Genomic DNA, 27,862 nt, shown 5'->3' with positions numbered 1-27,862 from the left:
CGGCTCTGTCCTCGTATCGTCCGTTGTCTATGTTGACGACGGACTACAAGATCCTCAGTAAAATTCTGGCCAACAGACTGCTGGTGCACATGACGAACCTGGTTCACGGTGACCAGTGTGGCTTCATACCAACACGCAACACCACTCATAACATTCGTAGGCTCACGAGACTGATGGGTGCGGACTGGCCTGACGCCGTCTCCCCATTTGTCCTCTCCATTGATATTGAGAAGGTATTTGACAGTCTTGAATGGGGTACCTGTATGAGGTGATGCGTCGCTTCGGGCTGGGGGACAGATACATAAAATGGACCAAGGTCCTGTACACCGAGGCGGTAGCGAGGGTTCGGGTGGGCACACTGATATCGGGAAAATACCCGATTAAACGTGGCACTAGACAGGGTTGTTCCCTATCCCCGCTCCTATTCGCGTTGGCGATGGAACCCTTCGCGGCGGAAGCCAGACTGGGCCGCCACTACGCAGGCTTATCATTTAGGGGGAGACCGCAATTCATATCCCTGTACGCAGATGACCTGCTGATGTTTTTGGCCGATGCGGGCCCCGAACTTCAGGGGGCGCGGCAGCTACTGGGGCAGTTCGGCCGGTTGTCGGGCCTGAGGGTCAACTGGCCTAAATCCTGTCTGTTCCCCCTGAGGCCGGGTGAACCGTGCCCACTCACTGCTCAGGAACTCCGGTGGGAGCCGCGCTGCCTGCATTATTTGGGGGTCTATGTTTACCACACCCCGCCCGACCTCCTGGAGGGCAATATTACTCGCTGCATCAACGCTCTGCGGGGGTCCATGGACTTCTGGGCAACTCTGCCATTGTCCCTGGCGGGTAGAATCTCCCTGCTTAAGATGATAGCCCTGCCCAGGCTTTTGTACTATTTTAGGACGCTCCCGGTGTGGGTCCCGAGTTCTGTTTTCAAACGCCTAAGGTCATTGCCTTTTTGTGGGGCACGGGAAGGAGGCGCATAGCGCTCAACACCCTGTTGCGCCCCAAAGATGATGGAGGGATGGCGGTGCCGGATTTTGAAGGATACTACTTAGCCGCGCAGCTGCAGACCTTTACTCAGGAGGTGGCGAGGGTGTATAGAGGCCCCGAGGACGCGAGAATGGAAGGTACCCCGCGACATGTTCTGGCGTATATTACGCTGCACCAGAAGCTCCGGGTGGGAGACCTGACGGTCGAGGAGCAGACGTTCCGGCTTTGCTGGGACCGAGCCCGTAAGCGGGCGGGTGTCCGCTTTATGTATGCCCCCGAAATTCCGCTGGGGATGGTCACCGCCCTCCCGCATGGAGGCGACTGGTCGCGCTTACTAGGCTGGGAGGAGGCGGGAATACAAATGTTGGGTGACCTTTACGAAGATGGGGTGTTGCTGCCGTTCCAGGGCCTGCAGGAGCGATTTGACCTTCCGAGGGGCGACTACTTGCTGCACGCAGCAGTCACAGGCGCCATGCAAGCTCACTGGGGGGAAGGGCTGCAGGAGCCAGGCACCTCGATGGCCTGCCAGTACACCATGATGGCGGCGGGAACCTTTAGGGCTGTCACGTGCCTGTACGCTAGGATGCAGCGGGAGGCCTTGCAGCCTTTGGCGGCCCTGAAGGCCAAGTGGGAGCTGGACCTTCAGGTGGAGATACCAGACACGACCTGGAGCCAGTTGCTAAGGCGGGCACGGAAGAGCTCGAGGAATGCCAGGTTTCAATTGATTCATTTCTATATCATCCACAGGGCATACCTCACCCCCGGGAAAATCCAACAGTATTTTGGGGCGACCGACGCTGCCTGCCCCAGATGTAATACAGTTGGGGCGGATTTGTGCCATATGCTGTGGGAATGCCCCTCTCTGGGAGACTATTGGCAGGAAGTTGGGCGGGCCCTTAACGTCGCGACGGATAGGGATATCCAGTTTACCAAAGCGGTTGGTGTCCTTCATTGGTTCCCGCACACGCCTAGGAACAAGATGACTAGTAAATTTATGGACCTGGGGCTTATTCTGGCTAAGCGGGAGATCACAAGGAACTGGAAGTCCAAAGCGGGGCCCACGTATAAAAGATGGTATGGGGAATGCCTGAGATGGGCCGCGTGCGAAAGTACCTTACGGTACCAGATGGCATGGAGGTTGAATGATGAGAAAGCTCTGGAAAGGGCGACTGCATGGGAAGTGATGGTGCAGGCGCTCCGGGATGTGGACGATGAGGGGCAGGATGGCGAGAGCGAACTGGACAGGGCGGACCCCATCACTACACAGGAGAACACACCTTAGTGAAAGATTACTTCCTCCTGCATCACACCGGACACTTTTACACTGTTAGTCCAGCGCAGAGCGACCACGGGGGAGGGTGGGTAGGAGGCTGCTTTGGAGGGATGTTGGGGTACCGAAATTTGGGGAGGGGGAGGGGTGAAAATCGCAAAAGCAACCCAGGGTTATTTGCTTAAGGAAGCGATCAGGCATTGTAAGGAGCTACAAGAACTGGGCAGGGATGAGGACACCCGCGCCAAGGCTGAGGTGACCCCCGAATGGAGATCGACTGGATCATACTAAGCCTGTACATGTTATATTGTAACTGATAATTGTATTGTCTGTACATTTATATTGGTGATGCAATAAAAATGATGTTAAAAAAAAAAAAAAAAAAAAAAAAAATGAGGTGGAGTACTGGGGCAGCTAACAGGATGCTGTTATCTTCGACCAGGCCTGCACAAATGACATCCCCTGGAATTTAGAATGGCAGGATCAGAGTGGAGGAAGGTATCATTTGAATAAAGTGAAAGCTGTATCATTTGTCAAAGTAAGGTAAAGTTTCAAAGTAATACTATAAGAAAGTAATGAAATATATATCTTAAATTGAGTCTTATAAATACTAGAAATGTATATTAATGCCAGACAGAAGGTGGTAAATAATTGCTCCCTTTCCAGAATGGTTTATATGTTAAGTTTGAAAGTAGAAATCCTTGTTCAATCAATCAAACAAATCAATCAATCAGGGTCTTGTATGGCGCAGCTGCTCACCCGTGAAGGTCTCAAGGCACTGAGGGACGAGGGCTGCTGGTCGGACTGGGTAGAGGATCAATCAAAGAGCCAGGTCTTGAGGTCCTTCCTGAATTAGGTCAGCAAAGTGACTTGCCTGGGGCGGAGAGGCAGGGTGTTTCAAGTCTTGGAGGCGAGATAGGAAAACGACCTTCCTCCGGTTCTGGTCTTGCAGATCGTGAGGACAGAGGAAAGGGCGAGTTGGGAGGATTGGAGTTGTCTGGCGGGTAAGTGAAATGTTAGGCAGTGGTTCAGGTATGCTGATCTTTGGTCATGTAGAGCTTTGTAGACATGAGTGAGGAGCTTGAAAGTGATTCTCCTAGTGACTGGGAGCCAGTGGAGTTGTCAGAGGTGTTGCATGATGTGACTGCGGCAGGGGATGTTGAGGACCAGTCTGGCTGCGATTCTTGGGACATTCACTAGTTTTTTTAGCTGTTTCCGGTTGACGGCGACGCAGAGGGAGTTGCCATAGTCGAGTCTGCTGGTGATGAGAGTGTGGTTGACCTTCATTCTGGATTCTGTAGGGATCCATCTGAATGTATTTCGAAGCATGCGGAGCATATGGAAGCAGGCCGAGGTTTGGCATTTCATAGTGAGGGGTAAGTCCAGTTTGATGCTGAGGTAGCATGTGTGGTCCGTCAGGGTGGGGGGAGATCCCAGAACAGCTGGCCACAGGGAGTCATCCCAAGCTTAAGGAGTGGGTCCCAGGATGAGTACTTTTCGAGTTGAGCTTGAGGCAGCTGTCTTTCACCCCGGTAGCAACAGCCTTCATTCCACTGTGGAAGTTGGTTCTGGCAGTTGTGGGTTCATTGGTGAGGTAGAGGGTCAGCGGGGTGTCTTCGACGTAGGCGATGATGTTGAGTCCATGGCTTCAGACGATGGCTGAGAGATGGGCCATGTAGATGTTGAAGAGGGTTGGGATCAGGGAGGAACTCTGGGGCACTCCACAGCTGATCTCTGTGGTTCTGAGTGGAACAGTGGTAGTCTGACTCGCTGGGTCCGGCCAGTGAAGTAGGAGTGGGTACTTGTCATTGATGCCGTTCTCATGATTAAGGTGCCATAGGAAACTGTGTAGAACGTGGCTTAGAGGTCTATTAGGATGAGGGCTGCGGTCTCGCACCAGTCGAGGAGGGAGCGGATGCCCTCTGTGGTGGCGAGGTGTGCCGTCTCCATGACGTGGTTGCCTTGGAAGCCAGATTGGGAGGTGCCCAGGTCGTGGTTCACTTCGATTAACTCTTTTTGGGCGTTAATGGCCTTCTCGATGACCTTGGCTGCGAATTGGAGGAAGGAGATGGGTCTGAAGTTTTTGAGTTCCGTCAGGTTTGAGGACTGCTTCTTCAGCAGGTGATCGATCGTTATGTGATTCCAGTCATCTGGGAAGGTGGCAGTTTTGATGGAATGGAGCAGTTAATAGTGCGGCGAAGCTGGGGGTGATGGTGGCAGCTGCTCTGCGGAAGATGTTGATCGGGCAAGGATCCATCAAGGCTCCAGAGTGGATGTTCTTTGTGGTCTTGAGCTTGTCCTCTTTTGTGAGCTGGGTCCATCAGAGTACGGTCTGTTGGGGTGAAGCTTGGTTGTGTGCAATGGTGGCAGGCGTGGTGGCCGGGTCCTAAGCTGTTATAGCTCTTTCTGCTCTTGTGGTTGAAAAAGGTGCTGAGTTTATTGCAGAGGTCTTGGAAGGGGGGGAACGTCTGTGGTCTCGCTGTTAGGCCTGGCAAACTCCTTGATGATAGCGAAGACTTCTTTGCTGTTGTGGGCGTTGGCGTTGATTCTGTCCTGAAGGGCTATTTGAGGATTTGAAGATTGATTGAGTTTCCATGGTTTTTTGTTCCTACAGCTCTTTTCGAGCTGTCTGCAGGTGAGTCTGGACTCAAGGAGGGTCGGAGTGAACCAGCTGGACTTCTTGGAGTGTTGCTTTCCTGGTCTTTTCTTGAGGGGTGCCAGGGTGTTGGCACAGTTGGAGATCCATTGGTGAGGTTGTGTGCTGCGGTGTTGGCATCCGTTGGCACTGGTGGAGGGGTTGTGCTAAGGGAGTTGACAAGAGGTTCTTTGGTGGTCTTTATCCAGCTATGACGGGGGCGATGGTGATGGTGGTGTACGGCGGGCGTGACGAAGGCAAGATGCACGCAGTGATGGTCGGTCCCGGAGAGTTTGCTGGTTTGGCTGCAGCTGGTGGAGAAGGCAGGATTGAGTGTTTGTCGGGCTGTGTGGGTCGGTGTGGTGAATAGCTGCTTGAGTCCGATGTTGGCAAGGTTCTCCAAAAGGAGACAGTGTTCTGATCACTGGGGTCGTCCATGTTGGGCTGTCTATGTGGAAGTTGAGGTCTCTGAGTAGTATGTAGTCAGTGGAAGCATCACAAGGTTGTGCCAGTGCAATTCATATATTGGATTGAATACAATCCTAAAATTAAAGGATAATAATATTTGCCAAGAGCAAATACCTACAATACTCATAAAAACAAAGGGCGCTCCCATTTTGGTTAGAACCTTTTCAAAGCAAAGCAGATTCTTTAACAATCTGCTATGCACATACTTAGCTTCAGATGAAGCATCTACTGCCGCTGCCTCTATTCTCTTCACTACCAAGTTATGAAATCTATCCAGAGTTTCCATTTTGAATATTTGCAGCATAGAAGTTCTATTCAAAGTGAAGACAGTGCAGGTGAGTACAATTATGACTCTATAAATGCTTATTGTGTATAAAAACCCTTATAATACAGTGAAAGTCAATTGGCAGGTTGTGCTAAGGAATTCTACTATCATACAACTCTCATACAAGGAAATTAAAATACTCATCTAGACAACTGAAGTAACAGAACCATTAACCCTGATATTTCTATACTTTACTTTACAAAGGGAGTGCCAAATACGGATTCCAGGAATATATTCTAAAATGAAGAAAAATTATAAAAAATTTGAAAGGTTAACATTAAGAAATTTTCAAAAATAACTATTAAGGAGACTGTCTGAATTGGGTTTCTACAGGAGTGCACATTCAGTCAAAAGAAAGGTTTTGAAGAAACCTGTCCATAAATTCAGGACCGAGGAAAACTATCCTTATACCTAATAACTATTGCCCCAAAATTCTAGTTAGACAGCTTAAAATAATTAGCTTTATCAATATTTGAAATCCAATTCCCCTCTTGGGCCACTTTTTTTCTACAGTTTTTATCAGGACAGTGTGGGAACTCTGGATGGTGGGATTTTTGTGGATCCCGGCAGATTCCAAAAACTTTCCTTCACAGACTTTGGGGAAAGTTTAAGGTCAGCAGGTCATTCTTGGTAATATAATTCTGTGGAATCAATTCAAATCACAATACCCTGGACTCTCCTGAGTATCTAGTTTTCAGAAATGTCTAGGTTTAGTAGGTTGCCTAGGGTGGCAGCTGAGCCCAGTCCCAAATACAGCAGCTATGCAAATCGCCAAATTGGGTAAATTTCCATAGCAAAAATTTGAAGTCTCAATGTTGCTTTTTGGGGCCTATTGTGTTCTAGGAAATAGGCTGAGTCACCCAAGTGGGATACCATTTGTATTGTGAGAAGTGAGGGAATACAGAATAGTACAACATTTATTATTATCCCTTGAATATTTCTTCATTTTCTGACTTCTAACTTAAAGCCATCATGCAAGAAAGAACACATTTTGCGAAATGCCCTCCAAATCACAATAGTATAGGTAACCCCACATTCAGATTTCTACAAAAAAATCATTATTCCTAAACTCAGTATCTTGGGCACTTTTTAAAAATGCACACATTTTCTTCATATTCTTTTTTCATTCTTTAGATTTTTTCACATGAACATCTACATGGCTGTTACACAATAAAATATCATAATAGGCTGCAGCTCAGACATGGACTGAGGAATATATTACTTTTGTAAATCGGCCATTGGGGCAAAGAATTACAGATGACAATGTTGACACCTGTTTATAATTTTCCTTAATTATTTTCATTATTAATTTCTTGTGGACAGTCACAAGTGAGTTACACAAATGACCCCGCCCATGCTGAATTCTTCAAGTTTGTCTAGTTTTCAGAAATGTACAGAGTTCCAGGATCTCCCATTGTTTTCACACCTGTTTCAACAATAAACTGCAAGTAGGTATAAATGTTCTTAAAAATGGGAAGATGGTTTTCCTAGAACAGATAAGCTTTTGATGCAATTTTTTGAAAAACAAAATATGCTATATGTTGTCTATTTTCTCAGTTCACTCCTGGAGGATCCATAAACCCTGGGTACCTTTAAAATCTCCAACATGTGGGGAAAAGGGACACATATTTTGTTTTGATACCTTTCGTGAAAAAAACACTTATGAAGGCTTAAGCGCAAAGTGACTCGAATAAAAAACAAAAGGTCCAGCACTATCAGGGGAAGTGGTGCCTCAGCAGTTAAGGGGTAAACATTATACAGTAGCTGTCAAAAAACAATGCAACATTTAAAATGTTTTACATTCAGTAAGATTGTAGTGGTAATATTCTCATAAAGTAATGAAAAGTGCACTGAAGGTAATTTTGAACAACAAACAGGAATCAATATAACCTAACTAAAAATTGAGTGGTAACAGTTTCAATCAACTTGTTGGAGGAAAGCCTTCCATAGGAGGGTTCTCTGCTGGAGAAGAATATGTTGCTGGAATAAACTCTGCAGCGCTACTCTATCTAGAGGAAATTCTGCCAGTACCACTTTGTGTACATATCCAAGATTTTTTCATTACCATCATACTTTTAATGGGGTCCTCCTTCAAATAATAATAGCAAATTAATGACACAGATTTGCTTTGCTGAATATTATGAAAATTGTGACCTTTACCGTTTATCATTGCCATAGTTTATGTTCTATTAGTAGCACAACTATATTGAATCTTACACTTGATGCTGTCTTGTAGAATCAACACTAGTAAAAAGAAAAAGTACCCATAATTACCTTTACGCCCTGATGTCCAATACCAGGTGCTCCCATTGGACCATAAGGACCAATAGGGCCAGGCTCACCCTAAAATTTAGGAAAATAAAGAAGATTATGTTAATAATGAGACCATACCAACTAAGGTAAATGCTACAAACAAATAGCACTATGAAGTTCAAAAAGTTATCTCAGTACTAAGATGAGTTGCAATATTACATTGTACATGCATCTAGGCCCTATATTTGCTTTGTGCTTACTAATGCTCAAACCTTGATGGTGCAGCACTGTGTGGCAAGACACTGTAAAACAATTCAGTCCTATATTGGCCCAGAAGGTTCACTGAAATATAGATCTTCATTGTTGAAGAAACCATTTTGGTTTAGATCGTAAAGAACTTGTGGCCTGATTTACAAGAGGATGGTAGTGGAACATGATACAAAAAATAGCTACATATCCACTCAATTAACAGTTATGTATGGTAAGACACTTCCACCAGGGCATCCGGGTCGGAAGAAGGAGTAGTACATACTTTGCCATAGTTGAATTAGTCAGAAGTGCTGTATCTATAGTGTTAGATATCGCACCATGAAAAATGGTTATAGAAAGGGTGGATGGTTTTCTCAAACCTATGTGCTGTAACATGCTTGGAAACACCCCGTTCATTTTTGGGAGACAGCTTATTTGTGCACTGTCAATATGCACTGACTTTGAAGGTGCCTTTCAAGTTCCATTTCTTTTGGTGAAAATGCCACCATTCTCCATCAGGGTCAGTCAACCTTTTTCAAAAAACTTCCATCTGATCAAAATGGGTCATTCAACAACAGAAACAGTAGCTTTGATGGAGAAACCCCAGGCACCATGGCAGCAAACTCGAAATGTGTGGATGTCCATAACATATGTTGACTAAAACGTAGATTTGCTACACTGGTGGATGGCAATGCGTGTAACAAAATTCTGAATCACCCACTCCCCCTGCATTCACTACAGCTCTCCATTGTCAGAATAAAGTATAGCAAAAATTGATGGAAGGAATGCTTGAATTAATTTCAGCCACTGGTAAATACTCGGGCTGCACCCCCCTCCATCGTTATTTTGCACACCATGTAACCTCAGTTTTCAGTTCAAAACAATTTTATTTGGGTAAAGAATATGAAGGAATGCAAATTACAATAATAGCAGAGTTACCATGTAACCTCAGTTTTGACACAGCCATACACAAAACAGTCTTCATCCTGCTCCAATGGGAACAGTCCAGACTGAACAGCCAGGTCAGGTCCTCCCTGTACAGAACATAAGCAAACAGGACCAATTTTGCCTTCATTATGGCTCATCAGTCAGGTATAGCATGATTTCAGTTATACTTTTGTGTCTCTTAGTGGGACAGGTACGCCCAGACATGGTCCCATGCACACTGTGTCAGCTAACGATTTTGAACTTTCGGCAAAGGAAATTACCACTGAGTTTTATCTCCTTTTTACGACCATTACCAACTATACACATCTTCATTTTCAGCCTTGTAGAAGCCCTTGAAGAACTACCTACTTAGGGTGAAACATGTTGGATGAAGTTCTAAGGAACAACATGATGTGCTCAATATCTCAAGAACATTGTTACAATAACACCTAATGTCTGTTTTGCAAATCACCTGTTCTCTTTATTTTGCACTGGAAAAGATATTTAAATAAGTAAATCTATAAGATGACATATTGCCACTAGGGCACATGCCCTTTTCTATAATACCTCACAAGGCATTGCAAAAGCAAAACCTATTAATGTAATTTTTCTCCTCTTTACAGAATGCTCACAAGAACAGTTAGCATACGGTTCTTTCCACCTGTTTGTAATGCTTGACTTGTGAATTGTACACTATTTATGTACTGATTCAAGGGTATTTTTTATGTCCATAACAAACTATACATACTTTAATTTTCAGCTTTGAGGAATCCCTTGAAGAACTATCTATGTAGTGCGAAAAATGTGGGCCTGAAGTTCCTGTAAAAAGTATTATAATGCCTAACCTTTGTTGTGCAAATGGATCAGGTCTATGTTTTGTACTAGAAAAACTATTCTAATAAGTGAATTTATAAGATATTACAGCCATTCAAAATGGTATCTAGATTCTTAGACTTCAATTAATCTCAGTTTATATTTAAGATTAAGGCCAACCCTGGCCTGAGCACAGAGACACTCTTTTCATTACTTCTCTTTCCTGTCTAATATAGGCATTATTAAAAGGTATTTCAATTACCTTTGTAACTTGCAAACTTAAACATGTTGGAATCAAAATAAAGTGTTAAGATAATTATGGTTTATGCTCAAATTAATATGATTTTTTTAATGAATAACAAATACCTTCAAAGGCAGATAACCCATGAAGGATTGAACATAACATCTGTTGAAATGAATATGAGGGTTTAAATGAAAATAACCTACACTTAACTAAATGACATCTTGAAAAGAATATGGTAGGCAATGAAAGAACACGTACAAATTAAAATTACATATCTTCAAATTAATACGAAACGCTGTTGTGAATATCACATGCATGGAAAATTATAAGATGTACACAGAAATTAATATGACACGCTTCGCAATTAGTACGATAAAGTTTGAGATCAATATGACTTTAGTTGAAATTAATCTGAAACATGGAATGCATTGAAATGAGTATGCAACACATTTAGATCTATAATGCACTGAAATAAATGTGATTTTCGTTTAAATATTTGAATGGCATTAAAATGTAGGAGCTGCAATAAATGCTAGCTGTCATGAAATGGACATGATATATTTTGAAATTACCAATACCTGAATTAAAATTAATATGAGATATATTAAAATAAATATGATAGATAATGGCAAATAGGCTATGAAATGAATATAGCATCAGTGAAATGAATATGACAGTTTGAAATTAATGTAACTTGTACTGAAATTAATATGACATGTACTTACTTAACTTGAACATTTTGCAATGAGTGGAATGCTCATTAATACATTGCCGAAAATATATTCACAGTGTTAGACGTATGAGCAGTAAATTAAAGTATTTCAGTGTCTGATGTCTTCCAAAATGGTGCACATAGAGAAATAGAGTGAGTGTATTAATCATTTGTCTGCGTACTACATTTTTCAGGAAAATTCATATTTGTACAGGTGTATTTCTGACATGTATAACAGCCCACAAGTATTCCTTGCAAAATAACATAAATGGGCCAAAACGTTTAAAATGGAACTTAAATGCTTTGAAAGGACACAAACAATAATAGCTGCATCAAAAAGTAGAGTACAAACAAAAGGTTTATCAGTACCTTGTCTCCTTGAATTCCCTTTGGGCCTGGGTCACCAAGAGGTCCGCTGATGCCCTGTGTTAGTACAAATATTATACAGTTGTCATCTGTGTCCATGAAAGACTGATTCACGCTGTCTGTAGTCCTCCTCACACATAATAAAATTAATTCATTACAACACAATAGAACACCACAATAAACTACTTCAGTTGAAGCGTGTATGAGGAGTAAGTAAAGGTGAATCGGGATAATCAAATGTAAAGCTTGATTTTGAAAAAGGCAGTCTTCAGGGACTTTAGGAAGATCTGATACCTGTTTTTGTCATTCAGGAATGAGGTCCATTTTCCTAACTTTTGAGAAGAGAAGGCCTGATGTATATTTTTTCCTTTTTTAACATTAGATATTTCAAGATATATACAGGACTTGGCCGTTGTAAGAAATGTAGTTACTGGTTGAAGGGGGTGAAACTCTACTCAAGCAGGAACCACAACCCTTGTCAGGGTGAAGTCACAAACAATCCTAAATTAATCTGTGCTCAACCCTCACGTAACTTGGCACAGAGCTGTCAGGCTTAACTCAGAGGCAATCTATAAAGTATTTGCGCAACACTTCAAACAGTAACTCACTGAAAAAACACCACAGAAGGATACCACACCAGATTTAGAAAATAGAGGAGTGATTTTTAGTAAATAGAACATGACCAAAACTGCAAGAATCCAACCAGTAGACCCAGAGATATGCAGGTTTTAAGATTACAGCAAACAATGGTGACAAAAAAGCACAAATGTGCCAACTGGCAATATCTGTTCGCGCTGGACCAGGGCAGAGTCACAAGTTCAGGCCGACCCCAATGGAATGCAGGCCAGCTAGAGGGACACAGTTAGGCTCACTGAACAAAGTATCTTAGGTCTTGGTTGCAAAGCGTTGTGAGTTTCCGTGCAGAGGATGCGTCACGCAGCCAAGGTAATGCAATGCATCAGTTCTGAGGTGCTGTGGAGCTTCAATGCAAAGTCATGCATTGTCATTGAGGATACCGTCGAACAGGGATTGCAATCTTAAATTTATGTCCAAGGATGTGTCACGCAGTCAAGGCAATGTGTTGGTTCCGATGAGCTGTGACGATGCGATACAAGAAACTGAATAATTTTTTAGGCTGCCATCAATGACGGATGCAGGGGCTTTGTTGGTAAGCATCACACAGGCAGTGGTTTGGATGCAGGCTGCGAGGTCGATGCAGAGTCCTTTGAGTCATGAGAATCCTCACCGCAGAGGTGATGCAGTGGTTCGGCTGGGGTTTGCGGCACCCAGCAGAGGAGATGCATTGGTTCTGCTGGATCAACAGATGGGCTAGCAGAGCACCTTTAGGCTTGTCGTGTTCTATCTAGGACCCCGATCAATATTGTGACCTTATGCCCCTATACGGCTATAATCAATCCATACCCCTATAATGGCATAAACGATCAGAGCCATATTTCAGAAACTCGTCTCTGCAGCTCATTAAAGTATATGACACAGCAGAAGCCACTATCTTAGATTCCTAGATTACACACCGAGTTCTTTTAACAGATAAAACCCCCAGCAACCTGGGAAAGCCCCGCTTGCTTTGTTTTTATTAGTAATAGAACTCTAATGAGCACTGTAAGAACAACCTGTTCTTAGTGACATCTTTATTGACGTCTTATGTCCAAAAACTTACGTCAAACAAGGCACCTTCCAGGTATAAATAATACCAACATTGCCTTAAGCAAGTGCGATGGTGGTGGTGAATACTGGAGCAGAACAGCGGTCCCTTGCAGAGCCCAGCAGATGCGAGAAGCCCACTGACGCTGCCCCTCCTCCTCCTTGACGCGCTGAGAAAGACGCTGTCTTTTCTCCTGCCGAGAAAATCCAGCTCCGGCGTTTCCAGCCTACCCTTGCGGGTAACTGGAATATCGAGTCCTGAGGGGAGATACCAGACCTCCAACATTCTATTCCAGGGGTACGGTGTTTACTAAACCCTTAGAGAGAATTCTTGAAGCAAACCCTTGGCAAAACCAACTTAACTTAAACTGCTACTTACTTACTCCCTCCCAAGTATTAGGCTTAGGTCAGGTACACTGGGGTAGGCGTAGTTAGAAGCACCAGTTGAGGACGTTAGCTAAATGTATATATGAATGTACATATTTTATTTATTTTAACTATCGTATGGCTAAGAAACCATATCAATGCTTTTACAGTATTATTTCGCAATCCTCCTTTTACTGTACGCACTTTTTATAATAACAAGTCTTGCAATTGTGGCAATTCATTTCTCTTGCATGAGAAGAAAGACTGTTCAATAAATAATATCTTTTATTGTAAACGTCCGTCTCTCTAGTCTCTGCATCCAGGTGAAAGTAATTTTGCACAACTGACTGAGTGAAATAGCTGTCTATTGTTTCACACGACTCTAGAGATTGACTCTTATTCTAAGGAGCAAAGTTGTCATTTTTATGCGGTTGTTGGAAAACTGAATCCCTTCTTGTCTGAGCCAGGGAAGCTGATCACTTCCTATTCAGTCAAGAAAGTTTCCAGTGACCTCTGAGCTAGTTGGTACAAACCCAATTAAGTCTAACATAGTCAGTAGAGACCTGGAAGACCGCACTTCTACGTCTACACTGCTGTTTATGTTATTCCAATGTGCAGGGCCTATAGGGAAAATAGGAACTACACTACAGGCCCACTTCCAAGGGTCCTGGACTGGGTGGCACCACTTAGTAGAATAGGACTTACAGATGGCAGAATCCAGCTGCTGGGTTCAAGGTTGTTGGAGCCTTCTGTCCCTGAGGCTGTAATCAGCAGGACCAGACAACCAGCCCTTGGAGTCACTTTGGAGTCCTGGGTTCAACAGATGCAGGCCCAGATCTTATCACCTAGTCAAGAGAGCAGCAGGATAGCACAGCAGGGCAGCAGTCCTTCAATGCAGCAGCCCAGCAGAGTAGCAGTCCTTTCAGAAGCACAACAATCCTTCTTCCTGGCAGACTATCGAAAGGTCCAGAAGTGTACTGAAGATAGTGTCTGAGGTGCAATATTTATACCAGGTGCACTCCCTCTGGAAGGTGGGAGAAGCTTCTAGACGTTTCCCTTTGAAGTCCCCATGCAACCTGCGTTCCCTGTCCTGGCTCCAGACCAATTACAGGGGGTATGAAGCCTGTTATATGGAAGCAGGACACAGCATATTCTAGTTTAAGTAGGACTGCGCCCAGCTTCACCCTCCCATCCTGCCAGTGATGACCCATCCAGGCACACCTAAGCCCTCTCTCTTTGACATTTAATATGTTTTTTTACACTTCATACAATTTTGAATTTTTTAAAATAAATACAAGTGTCTAGTTAATTGATTCACCAGTGCTAAATTTGAAAATCTATTTAGGTTTGAAACTTCCTAAAACTTTTCAAAATTGTAATATAAAATCGAGCTTTGCCTTTAGAGGTGATTTTTATTACAATTCCAAAGGCTCCAAACATGAACTGGTTACCTCCTCCTATTTTGAAATTACAGCTTACAAAATGTAATAACGTAGCTCCAATGTTATCCTATGGGAGGGGTGTGCCTTGCAGGAGTAAAAATTGAATTTAAGAGTTTTTCACTATCAGGACATGTAAAACGTACAATTACATGTCCCACTTTTTTAAATACATTGCACCCTGCCCTGTGGGCTGTTTAGTGCCTGCCCTAGGGGTGACTTCTATGTTTGAAAAAGGAAGTTTGGGCCTGGTAAAAGGTTTATTTTGTCAGGTCAAAAGTGCAGTTTAAAACTGCCTACACCGGCAGCGATGGCAGTCCTGAGACATGTTTGAAGAGTTACTTAGGTGGGTGGCACAATCAGTGTTGCAAGCCCCCTGGTAGCAATTAATTTACAAGGCCATGGCATATGTAACCACTTTACTAGGGACTTACGAGTAAATAAATTACATATACCAATTGGGGATAAGCCAGTGTTACCATGAGTTAAGGAGTGAGCACATGCACTTCAGCTCTGATTAGCAGTGGTAAAGTGCACACAGACCTAAGGTCATCAAAACAAAACCAGCAAAAAATGGAGGAGAAAGACAAAACTTTAGAGGAATGACCACACTTAGACTGACAGATCTAACAGTCTTAGTATCTACTGACCCTGAAATTTTAAATGTAAGAAAGTGGATTATTAATTGCAAAGGATGTGAGTCCTTCACAGGGAGAAAGTCCACTATCTTTCCTTTACCGGCAACCAAGTAGCAAAATTGCAGCTTCCTTGAATCTCTAAGGGTAGTGAAACAGAGCAGTCCAGTCCTACTCGAAGGAGGTGAAGTGTGCTAGTACCCCAGCTTGCGAGTACAAAAAAAACAACACTCAATAAATCATTGTCCAGGCAGACCGTTTTCTTATAAAAAACGAAAAGTACTTCATTACATTTACACACTTCTGAATACTGTGCATACATTTACAAATATGTACCATTAGATAGATGTAAATACCTTTGGTGACACCCTTAGAATAGTTGACACCTCACCCTATAATCAGAATACCCCACCAATACTAGACACAAAACAACAAGGTGCCAATATCAGAAAAGCAAACATACTTCTTTGTCAGGATGTCAGCACATTGCTAAAAGCAAACATAGATCACAGAAAACTAATAAAACACAATCTAATTCACTATGGATGGTATCATCTTTGAATAAGCTTTATTGATACATATAACATTTCACTATCAATATCAACATTGTTGATAAAGCAGTATTAATGCAATTCAGTATGTGCAAGAATCGTTCTTTCAACCTGCTGGTACTCATTCTTATGCTTTTAACATTCTGGTACTGCAGCTTTATGAGCAAAAAATAGGGTCCCGGACTCCAAGCCTTGGAACAAGGGGCACCAATGTAACCCCGGGGAGACTAAGGGCCCTTCCCACAACACCTTTTAACTTCTTGTTTTCTTGATAGCACACCAGTGCCAGTTAACAACATTTTAGAAAAATAATTAAACAAATTAGAGAAATTAGAAAACAAATTGATATGGGCATAGTTACAGGAACACCTATTTACTAACTATTTATGGCCCAACATTATTCCCATAGGTTTGCAAGTTAAAAACAAATCTGCTATATTTGTTGATAACGCTGAATTTAAAGAAAATTTTATTTTTGTGGCTAATAATTGCTCTCAGGACTGGACTGTATTGGGGGTGGACACAACCCTTGAGTATGCGAGGAAATTGACTAAAGATATAGCAGGTTGGAAATGGCAGATATTAGATGATGTTGTTTTGATGAATGCAAACGAAACTTTGGAGAACCTTTAAAAGGCAGTATAGGACTTCAGAATTTTTTAACCACAACAATAAAATAGACGAACTTGGCAAGGAAATAAAAAAACATGGACCTGATTATGACTTTGACGGTGCTGCGTCGGCTTTGCGCCCGCACACCACCAACAAAGCCATGCATGGTATGCCTGCCAGATTATGAGTACAACTCATGTCTAGCAGGATTTTATTTTGCGGTTCCCACGGCGGCGCCCTGAAAACGGATACCCCAATGGGAACGCAAACACAGTGATGGGGTGCATGCAAACGGGGGGCACATGTTGTGCCACCCTGAATTCATCCCCATGGCAGCAGGGCAAAAGGGTCCTGCAGTGCCCCGTTTGTTTCCCACTGCTAGTCTTTTCATGGCAGGCTCACTGCCATGAAAGGGCTGGCTGTGGGGAAACTCGAAACATGCTCGGCGGACCACCTTGCATATTGGATAACCCTGCTGCTGCGTCACAGCCAGGGAACAGTGGTCCCTGTCGCAGCGGGTGCAGCAGTCCAAATGACTGCACCAGAACGAGCCCCGGGCATCACAGAGGGGCAACAGATAGGCCCACAACTCCCTATACATATTGATAGCGATGAACAAGACGAGGCAGCAATAGATCTCTCCTGTTTATCACCTTTTGATTCAGACATTGAGATCCAAGGAGACAATTTAATGGAAAACTCTGAAGAGGCAAGCAAGGCCTCAGGATCAAAAATGGGTATCACTGACCCTTTTGGAGACGATATGGTTGATCCATTGTTAATCAAACATCCCCTATCTCTCGAATGGCTACCATCCCAACAGGTAGAAGATTATATTAGCTTCTGGTTAAGAAGGGAGATCCCGAAAGAAGTAAGATCCAGTTTGAGATCGGAATGCCCTCGTCCATCCCTTCCAGACAAAATTGCTTCCACCCCTGAACTCGACCCTAAGGTTGTCGCTTTTATAGTCAAAGGTGCAAAGGACCCAAGGAAGGGCATAGACAAAGGTCTTAAGTCATGTCAAGACCGTCTGCTTGATATAATTGGTCCCCTAACCAACATTTTTGACCTGGCCGAAAGCGCATATGTTGATGGTACTCCTATTGATCCCAAGGAGTTACGTGCCTCCTTGGCAATGCGAACACTGCCATATCAAGTGAAAAAAGGGAGGGGATAATCCTTAAAATAGATCCTAAGCTAATTGAATTGACTAACAAGGAGGCAGGACCCACCTCCCAAGGACTCCTATTTGGAGAAGATTTTATCTGTGAGATGGCCAAATATGTAGGGGCGTTCTGCTCGATACAAAATTAAAAAAGTCTTCCAAGACAAAATTTTTGGAAGGGCCGGGAGAATGGGGGGTCAATTCCCCAACCGTGGCCAATCCACCTCAAGACCCTTTCTGGGACGAATATCTAGATTCCAACAGACATCATTCTACGGGAAACAAACCTTCTACCCTCAGAGGCAACGCATGAGGGGAAGACCATTTCGTAGCGAAAGAAGAAGCAGAGGTTTCTAAACAGGTAGGTGTATCGAAAGACCATTCAGATGACCCAATAAAAGTGGGAGGGAGACTAGCCCTTTTCTCTGCGAACTGCACATTGATAACTCAAGACCCGTGGGTCCCACAAACCGTCAAAGGTTACAAAATAGATTTTATAGACATCCCCTTCCAATCAAAAACACCCCGCGAGATGATGTTCTCCCAAGAACAGAAAAAACTAGTATCTCAAGAAGTTATGGATCTTTACGCAAAAGGGGCTATAATAGAGAGCTCACAGACAGGTTTCATCAGCAATATTTTCTTGGTAGAAAAGAAAGACAAGACACAGCGACCTGTAATGAACTTAAAATGTCTAGACGGGTGGGTATCTTACCACCACTTCAAGATGGAGGAAATACACCTCCTGAGAGATGTCTTGAGAAAAGGTGACTGGCTAACACGCTTAGACTTAAAGGACGCCTATTTGACCATTCCAATTTGGCCCCCACACAGGAAGTTCCTCCAATTCACCTGGGAGGGATAACTCTGGGAATGTTGTAGTCTTCCATTCGGACTATCCTCCGCCTCTTGGTGCTTCACTAAGGTCTTACGTCCAGTAGTAGCGTGGCTAAGGGAAAGGGGGGTAAAACTAATAATCTATCTGGATGATATTCTGCTCATGGGTCAGTCCAAGGCGACAATTTCTCACCACACTGACCTTACAATCCAATCCGCCTTCTGGAGCAGCTAGGCTTTGTCATAAATACAAAGAAATCTTGCACTACCCCAACCCAGGAAACCCAATTCCTGGAGTTCATGGTAAACACAGTATCAGGAGAATTGAAATTACCAAGGGGAAAGATAAAGAAACTCAGAAAGGAATTAAAAAAGATACTTTCTCTGGAAGTCTTCCCTTTGAGACTTTTAGCCAGAATCCTGGGTCTCCTCTCCTCAACCATTCAAGCGATCTTTCTGGGCCCTCTACACCACAGGTCCTCCAGAGACTTAAAACAAAAGCTCTGAAATCGACTCTGTCCTACATTCAGATGACTTCCTTGGAGGAATATTTAAGGAAATAACTATATTGGTGGCTGAAAAATGCAGAAGCTTGGAATGGCAAAAGCCATCTTGTGGGAAACCCCAGATTTGATAATAGAATCGGATGCGAGTCTGGAGGGTTGGGGTGCCACATGTGGTAACTCTTCCACCAGAGGGCAGTGGACACGTGAGGAGAAGAAATTACATATCAACTGCCTGGAACTTTTAGCAGGTTCCTTTGCGTTTTGAAGCTTCACCCAGAGTTTATTGAAATGCTGTATAATGCTTCGCATGGACAATGTCTCTGCGGTGAAATACGTCAACAAGATAGGAGGACCACGTTTGAAGGGTCTGACCGATATAGCGAAGGTTTTCTGGGACTATTGTGTGACCAAGGGACTGTCAGTCACGGTGGAACACATCCCGGTTTGAACAATGGTGTAGCGGGCTGGTTCTCGAGGAATTTCAAGGACTCCAGCAACTGGAAGTTAAACAGGGAGATATTCTTGATTATCAAAGACCGATGGGGCCCCTTCCGGATGGACCTCTTCACAGACAGATTAAACACTCAGATGCCAAACTTTTTCAGTTAGAGGCTGGACCCTCAGGTATCAGGGGTGAATGCCTTCCTCCAGAACTGGCGAGGCTTGAGGTCATATGCATTCCCGCTATTTGTAATGCTTCTGTGTCCTTAATAAAATCCAGATTTTCTGCCCACAAAGCTGTGAAAAATCTAAATTGTCCATCGACTAATTTGGTAACACATTGATCTCTTATCCCCCAAATCTGATCAATGTGTCTGGACCTGTGTTGTTCTTATACTATTTTTTTTTTAATTTCTTTATTAACAGGATATATGAATTTGTGTTCAACAGTGCAGGTTATTCACAGTACATAATTCACACATTTGTATATTATGATCGCACTGACAGGATATATACATTTTCATTTTTTCGTTAGTTTTGAAAAATCTCCCAACCTGAACTCCCCCCTCCCTCTCCCTCCCCCCCAGGCACTGTCCTACTCACAGTTACATCCTCTCGTGGTGCCGGACACTCTTACACATGGACATTTCGTGTGATATGATAACTCTGCTACAGCCGTACTAGAGGCATATAGGATGTGACACTTTTATTAGACACTGTTCGTGCACCTGTAGTTGCGTGCAACGGGCCCATCCTATTAGGTGTAAGCTTTATGGGGGGCGTTATATTATTTGGATTTGTCTTCATTCCTGTTGTCCCATATCTATGGTGTGATCTGAGTCTGTATCATTCCCTGACTCAAAGGACCCCAGTAATGCATTCCATTCCAGGGAGATGGGGTGCTTCCTGAGCCCTCTACGTTCCTCGCGTTGCAATGTCGCACTCTCAGCCTTCCCCCATCTCACTAACTCCGCCCTCCATATCTCAGGGTCTGGTGGCTTGGGTGACTTCCAGCTAATGGTTATTGCACGCTTCGCTAAGATCATGGCTAGATCTGTGAATCGTGTGCCAACACTCTTTTTCCGCTCCACGGGGCCCAATCCCAGAAGGGTATATTCCACTGTGGTGTATGGTTTGGCGGGGACTAGTCTAGCCAGGTCGGTCTGTACTGTGGTCCAGTAATACCCTAGTTTAGAGCAGGCCCATAGCATGTGTACTAGTCGGGCATCCTCCACATTGGGCATGTATTGGGAGTATCAGGGAACATAGTGTGTAGGCGGTGGGGAGTCAGATATGCTCTGTGCAGGAGCATGAGCTGTATGAATTTGAACTTCTGGTTTCTCGATACCTTTTTAGGATATTTCAAAATCCGGTCCCATTCCTTATCCCTGAGCGGTCTCCCAATATCGTGTTCCCACTTATCTCGTATGGGTTGCAGTGAAATAGCCCTGCCCTCTCTTATACCATGCGTTATCCATCTGGTCAGATGGCTGCCAGACCCCATCAGATACTGCATCGTGAGTAGCGGGTTCGTGGGTGGCTCTATCCCATCCGGGGCCCATACCTGTGTTATGTAACATTTCAATCCTGAGTGCAGTAAGAACGACCCTCCAGGTGTGAGGTGTGTAGTGCGAAAGTCTTCGAATGTCATCATCCTGTCATCATTAAAGAAATCCCCTACTTGTGTCACTCCCAAGTCATGCCAGTCTGTAAGCATATGGTTCGAAAGCGTTCTCAGTCCAGCTGGTAGCCCTAGCAGTGGTATCGTGGGGGCGTAAGTTGATGTGGGAGAAGTGTATTTCACTGCTCGCCTCCAGTGTTCATTCGCTATGCGGAGCAGGGGGGGTGTTGACCGCGGGATCTCTGCCCTTGGGAGTAGCAGGGCATGGACACTCCCCTTGTTCCATTCCGAGTCAGACATGTCAATTTCGTGGAGATTGCATCCTGCCAGCCAGTAGGCGAGCCATTGCAATTGACATGCGAAGTTATATGCCCGAAGGTCTGGAACCCCCATACCACCCGCAGTCGTGGGGAGCTGCAATTTCTTCAGGCTGATACGTCGCCTCCCGGGGCCCCAAACCAATTCAGTCATCAGGGTATCTAGTGTTTTGAATACGGTGGCAGGAATTCTCAGTGGCAGACCGGTAAAGTAGTACAACAGGCGGGGCAGGACCACCATCTTGGAAATAGTCACCCTGCCAGCCACTGCTAGTGGTAGCGTGGTCCAGAATTGCACTTGTGATCTTAACTTCGTTATCGGCCTTCCTATGTTGCCATCTAGTAGATCCCTTGAATCTCTGTATATTTGTATCCCAAGGTAACGAAAGGTGTGTTCCGCCACCTGGAAAGAATAGGGTGCAAAGGGAAGGTGGGTTTCCACTCTGGTTGCAGAGAAGAAAAATCCATACGATTTGGGTTCGCTAATCGTAAGGCCCGACATGGTGCTGAAGCTATCAAATATTTCAGGCACAGGTTTTAAATCCCCTCCTAGGTCTCCGAAGTAGAGTATAATGTCATCCGCATATGCTGATACCACATGCGTCACCCCGCCTCTCCGTATGCCCCTGTGTTGCGCAGACTCGCGGAGTTTGCATAGTAAGGGCTCTAGTGCCAGTATAAATAATAGTGGGGATAATGGACATCCCTGCCTAGTACCTTTTGCTACTTCCAATTGTGTTGATATGCATCTGTTTGTGCGGATCCGCGCCGTCGGATATGTGTGGAGCAGCTTTACCCAGCTAATGTACTCTGTCGGTATCCCGAAGTAGTCGAGTACCGCAAACATGTAGTCCCGTTTGATTGAGTCAAATGCCTGTTTCAGGTCTAATGATATGCATCCCTCCGCGTCTGTCCGTCCCGTTGCATCTAGCATGATTTGGCTGAGTCGCCGCAGATTCATAGCAGTGCTCCTGCCCGGCACAAAGCCGCACTGGTCCGGGTGTATGAGCGATGGAATATATTGGGCCAGTCTAGTTGCTAGTATTTTACTTAATATTTTGTAGTCCGTGTTTAGTAGTGATAGTGGCCTGTAATTTGCTATATGTAGGCTGTCTCTGCCCGGTTTCAGCAGTGACACTATTAGGGCTTGCAGTGTGGACTGTGGGAGGCCCGAGCTTTAAGTGCCTCTTTATACACCTCTAGGAGTAGTGGTGCCAGAAGATCTATGAAGGCTCGTTAGAATTCCACTGGAACCATCCGTGCCCGAGGCTTTGTTCCGTGGGAGTGCGCGAATAGCCTGGCGTATTTCTGCTACCGTGATAGGCCTCGCCAGCTCCTTCCTCTGTCGTTCCTCAAGCTTCGGTAGTTCCAACCCCTCCATGAAGTCCCTGAGAGCCCCATCTAGCATAGGGGTGTGCGGGCAGTATAACGTCCCATAGTAGTCTCTGAATGCTGTGTTCACACTCAACTGCGTTTTTGCCATGGACCCCCCTTGGTCAAGTACCTCCATTATGGGCAAGTGTATCGGGTCATCTTTCACCAGTCGGGCCAATAAAGGTCCTGCCTTATCCGCCTGAGCATGTTGTCTACTCGTGTACTCTCTGTAGTCTAGGATACGTAGCTCTTCTAGCAGTTCTGCGTGTTGGATGTGTGCTTCTTGTAGTGGCGTGAAGGGTACATTCGTGCCGGCAGCTTCACTCTCTAACATGGCTAGGCGCCCCTCTACTTCCCGGAGCCTGTCCATCACAGTGTGCCTCATGCCCACCCGTGTGCTCACCGCTTCTCCCCGGATCGAAGCTTTGAAAGCGTCCCACTCCACTTGGCGGGAGCTCGCGGACCCACTGTTTGTGTCAAAGTAAGTTGCGATGGCCATCTCGAGTGTTGTGCGGAAAGTCGTGTCTTCCAAGAGATCTGGTGTAATGCGCCAAGTTGGTATGGGTGTTGGGATCCTGCCCCACTGGAAGCTAACTTCCACCGGGTTGTGGTCCGAGAGAGTTTTACCCATGTGTTCTGCTGTCATGACCGACCCCAGTAGTGATGTAGAGCAAAAAACATGGTCTATTCTGCTGTGTAATTTGTGGGGTGGTGAATAGAATGTGTACTCCCTGTCTAAATTGTGTTTACCACGCCATGCATCTGCTAGGTGCCAACCCTCTGCCCATTGCGCTAGCGCCTCAGCTTGTTTTCTACTTTCCGTAGCTTGCAATGGTGGGTGGGACCTATCTAGGGAGACATCCAGGACAGCATTAAAATCCCCGCCCATCAACCAAGGAAAATCTGCCCAGTCAGCTAGCACTCCGTTAAGTTTCACTAGGAAGGCCGATTGGCTCGAGTTCGGCGCATATACACTACCCAATACAACAGGGGAACCGGCCAACAACCCTCGGACGAATACGTATCTGCCTTCAGTATCTTTCCTCAGTTCCACTAGTTGAAAGGGGACTGAGTTCCTCAGCCACACAGCTGCCCCTCTCGAGAAGGCTGAGTAAGAGGTAGCGAACAATTGTCCCTTCCACTTTTTAAGCAACTTCCCACTTTCTGAGGTCGATAAATGGGTTTCCTGAAGGCAGGCAATTTTGACCTTTCCGCGATTTAGTTGAGCCAAAATTCTATGCCTTTTGTGGACTGACCCCATGCCACGGACGTTCCAAGTCCACAACTTATAATCATTGAGGGTCCCCATTCCAATTGGTAGCAGGTAAAGTCGGTGAGGACCGCACTATGAAGCAGGTGTAGTTAGTCAGCCATGAGTCTCGTGCCTGTACAAAAAACAACCCCATAACTACTAGGTCCCTGAATAAAACCCTTTGGGATCCAAACAGTACCGCCCAACGTGGGCATGCCTTACATTGAAACATGTCTATATGGTGGGGAGCTGGGGCCACTTACACCTGTCCAGAGTCAGTTGGTAGCACTCCATTGCACCCATAGCAAATAGGGCCCCCCCGATCGCCTTGCATTCAGTTCATACGTTACCATCCGACGTCTTCCCCAGCAACAGTCATAGGTCCTTCGCTTCTTGTGCTGTGATCTTGGGGAACAGTTGTAGACTATCAGCCGAACCCGACACCTCTGTGTGTGTGGCGGAGTGGCTAACTGAGGCGGCAGGGTCTTGAGCGTCGTGCTCGGCCAAGGCGGCCGTTGTCAGTTGACCAATCCCCTTGGTCCTGGTCGATGACGACCCTCCTGAGGCCGTGTGGTGGTTCGCGTGTCCCATGGTCGCTCCCGTCTGGCTCCGTCCTTCCCGGTGCGATGGTCCCTCTCTCCGATCCTCCTCAAAGGGGTCCTGCATGTTCGGGGGTGTCAGTGTTACCTCCATCCACTCCGCCGCTTCCTCCGGTGATTCGAAAAAGTAAGACTTGTTGTTGTAAAGTACTTTGAGCCGGGCCGGAAATAGCAGAGCATATTTCAGGTTCCTGTCTCGCAGCTTGCGTTTAACTCCCAGGAACGTTGATCGAGCTCTCTGTACCGCCGGGGTGAAATCTGGGTATACCGAAATAGTCTTATCTTCGTAGTTTTCTACCCACCTTGCAACCAAGGTGGGTAGAAAATGGCGGCCCTCAAGGCTCTTTAGGGACTGTTATGCCTCACTGCCGGTATGCCAGCATATAGGGGGGGGAGGGGGTGGCAGAGTCCAAACGCTGTTTCCAGAGTGCAGCAGCATGGTGGTATGCCAATGATCTCCGCTCCTTCCCCCCGCACCGTACCTTCCACCAGGCAGCAATAGGGGCTCGGCAGACAGTGTCCCCGCAAGTGATGAAGTCCGCCGCGCTGCAGTCGGCGCCCGTCTCAGCCCCTCCGATCACCAGCACACGGGGCAGGGCAGCGGTGGCAGCGCCTCCGGGGAGTCAGCACAGGGCGGTGGGGGCAGGCGCGTCCCGACGGGGATCCAGTGCGGCCGGCGCCGCCTCCACTCCGAACGGGCAGGATTCGCCGGCAGCCCACACAGGCAGCGCCCTCGCTGGTCTCGGACAGCTCGTGGGCTTCGCAGGTCTCATTGCTGTTTCCCCGAGAGCCGGCTGCTGGTATGCGCCGGCTCACCTTCCCACAGCGGCTCAGGTCACACCCGCATCATCCCCTTGCACCAGTCCGCTGCCGCACCATGAGGGCTAGGCCGCGCTCAAGCCGTGGTCCGTGTCCGGCCGCCGGTAGTCGTCTGTGGCCGCAGATTGCCGTCGGAGGTTCGCATCGCCTCCCAGGGACCAAGGGGGATATTGTGGCGATCAGGGGTGCAGGGGTAGAAGGATATTTAGCTGGTGTTAATGGTCATGCACGGAGCCTCTCTAGAGCACGTCCGCCATGTTCGGTCCTTGGCCACGCCCCCCCTGTGTTCTTATACTATTCATTGCAAACAATTAGATGGTGGCCTTATCTTGATTTTGTTGTGTTATTACTTGCATTATGTACCAAATATGTATTTCTTTTGAGATTGGGAATGGAAACATCTACTATCAGTGACTATGTAATGGGACACATTTCAGTCCATCAGTCCTTTTTTGTGCTCACAGTGCGACTAATTTAGGGGAGCAAATATATAAACCAACGATATGCAAATAAATATTGATCTGCCACATAAGGTGACAGCGCATACCGAACGGCCGGGCCACATCACCGCTGTATGAGAACGTAAGTAATTCCAGACATGTTTTATAATGTCCCCCTCATGTCACCCTAACATGCACAATAATATATGGTATTTTAAATGTAACTCGCAGGGGTGATGGCAGCAGAAAATCAACTAATCAGCAGCTCCCAAAATTCCTTGCTACCACCACAGACCTCCCTGCTGCAGTCAACCCTCTTCTTATCTCTCCCAATGACTAATCAAAGTGTAAGATGTGTGTCCCAGGACCACTGGAGTGCTCCAGAATTGTCCCATAAATCAAGACAGGTTACATAACATAGCAGCATATGTGTTTGCGTGTCACAGAGGTCGGCCTGTGAAAGGAGCCCATTCTTGACCAAGAAACTAAGCCTCACAGGACAGTTATTGCAATAGTCTGAAGGTAGTATTGGTAATAGCTCCTGGTGTGCTTACCTGTGGTCCTCTAAGTCCCCTCTGCCCAACGGGGCCTTCTGGGCCCTATAAAAAAAACAGTTACAAGAAACAAATGAAGGGTTTTTTCGGAGCTAAAGCGTATTTTTTCATTAAATTATGTTTTAAGATTTCACTATATCTGGCATTACAAAAAGATGTTCATGTTTTCTATCAACGCGTCCTAATTTGCAGCGCTGCATTTTTACATTTCGTTCTCTTTTTGCATTTAATTTTCTGAGGCACATGTGGTTAATTTGATGAATGTAGTTAATGAACAATATTCCTTTTAGAACGCATTCTTCGGTACCCAAAGCAATATTTTACAATTCCTTTAAAAATAGTGAGCTATATTAGAGATGTCAGTGCTGGGTCACTCAGGAAAGATTGACTAGAGGGGAAAGAGGCTAACCTCAAGCTAGTGAAGAACAACGTTACCACCAGGACATGCTAAATACATGGACACCGACACATATACACACGGAAAGCTCCCACTGCCAGGTGAAAGAGGTATATTCGGGTTTTCAAATACTTTTGGTTCTTTTTGTTCTGAAATGGCTGCCTTCCTGGCTGCCTTCCTGGATTAATTGCGGATAGCAAAAGAGTGACCATGGACAGAGCATGCACTTAGTTAAATGTGACTAGTATAGGACATATGATAAATAAAAGTAAAGGGCGCCAAAGGTATTTAAGTCACAGCAGCTACAACTGACAGACTTGATATTTTTACTTATTGGCTGTAGCCAAATGTGTTTTACATTAAAACAGGACATTGACAAAGTTATATAAAAAAAAACTGTGTTAGACTAAAACAAAATCACTAAAAAGAGATACAATATTATTATAAATGTTGGCATCATTCAGATATATGCCTTTCCCAAATTCTGTGCTACATTGTGTGGGGTTTGCCTAGCAGTTGTCTAGTTTACTAAGCTCAGAGAAGGAAGTCAAGTTCTTTGCTGTGTCAAGAGATAGCTCTGCATTTGTTGTGAAAGTAAGTGGTACCTTCCCCTATGTAACCAATAATTTTCCTGGTAATGTAGAGTGGGTTAAGAGGCGATGGCACCTCCATGGTGGGAAAACTTAAGAAAACTTGAAACACTCATTACATCATAACCATTTAATTGTACCAATAAGTCATTTAAGCATTCATTAGTTTAAGACCGTAAAAAAACGAAAAATATTTGCCTCTTGCCCACTTTTCAACATATACTAAAATTATAAATTCACTCACATGTTAACAAACAAACATATCAAGATATCAGACATTTGTCGTGTCATATGTGATTTTTCCAGTCGTGAGCACTGAAAATACATTTTCTGCACAGGGTGACTGGTGCTGGTTCATCACCATGTGGTACTGGAAATAGAACATTTCCTGTTAACACAGAAGGTTTGAATAATGAAGTATAGCTTCGTGTACAATTACC

General features: G+C 45.1%; 1 protein-coding gene across 1 annotated transcript in view; it reads right to left on the bottom strand.

Moving 5' to 3' along the window:
* Window positions 1-27,862, bottom strand: part of COL28A1 (collagen type XXVIII alpha 1 chain) — a 689,953-nt gene that overhangs the window by 463,217 nt on the left and 198,874 nt on the right. The window contains exons 10-12 of the mRNA XM_086941924.1: window positions 26,436-26,480; window positions 11,249-11,302; window positions 7,956-8,024 (exon numbers count right to left, since the gene is read on the bottom strand). Of these exons, the coding sequence (XP_086798050.1) occupies window positions 7,956-8,024; window positions 11,249-11,302; window positions 26,436-26,480 (168 nt within the window). The remainder of the gene's footprint in view (window positions 1-7,955; window positions 8,025-11,248; window positions 11,303-26,435; window positions 26,481-27,862) is intronic.

The sequence above is a fragment of the Lissotriton vulgaris genome, chromosome 10 (genome assembly GCF_964263255.1).
Source record: "Lissotriton vulgaris chromosome 10, aLisVul1.2, whole genome shotgun sequence".
NCBI classification, from domain to species: domain Eukaryota; kingdom Metazoa; phylum Chordata; class Amphibia; order Caudata; family Salamandridae; genus Lissotriton; species Lissotriton vulgaris.
Note: the sequence above shows the minus strand (reverse complement) of the source record. Positions and strands in the feature narration are given on the sequence as shown.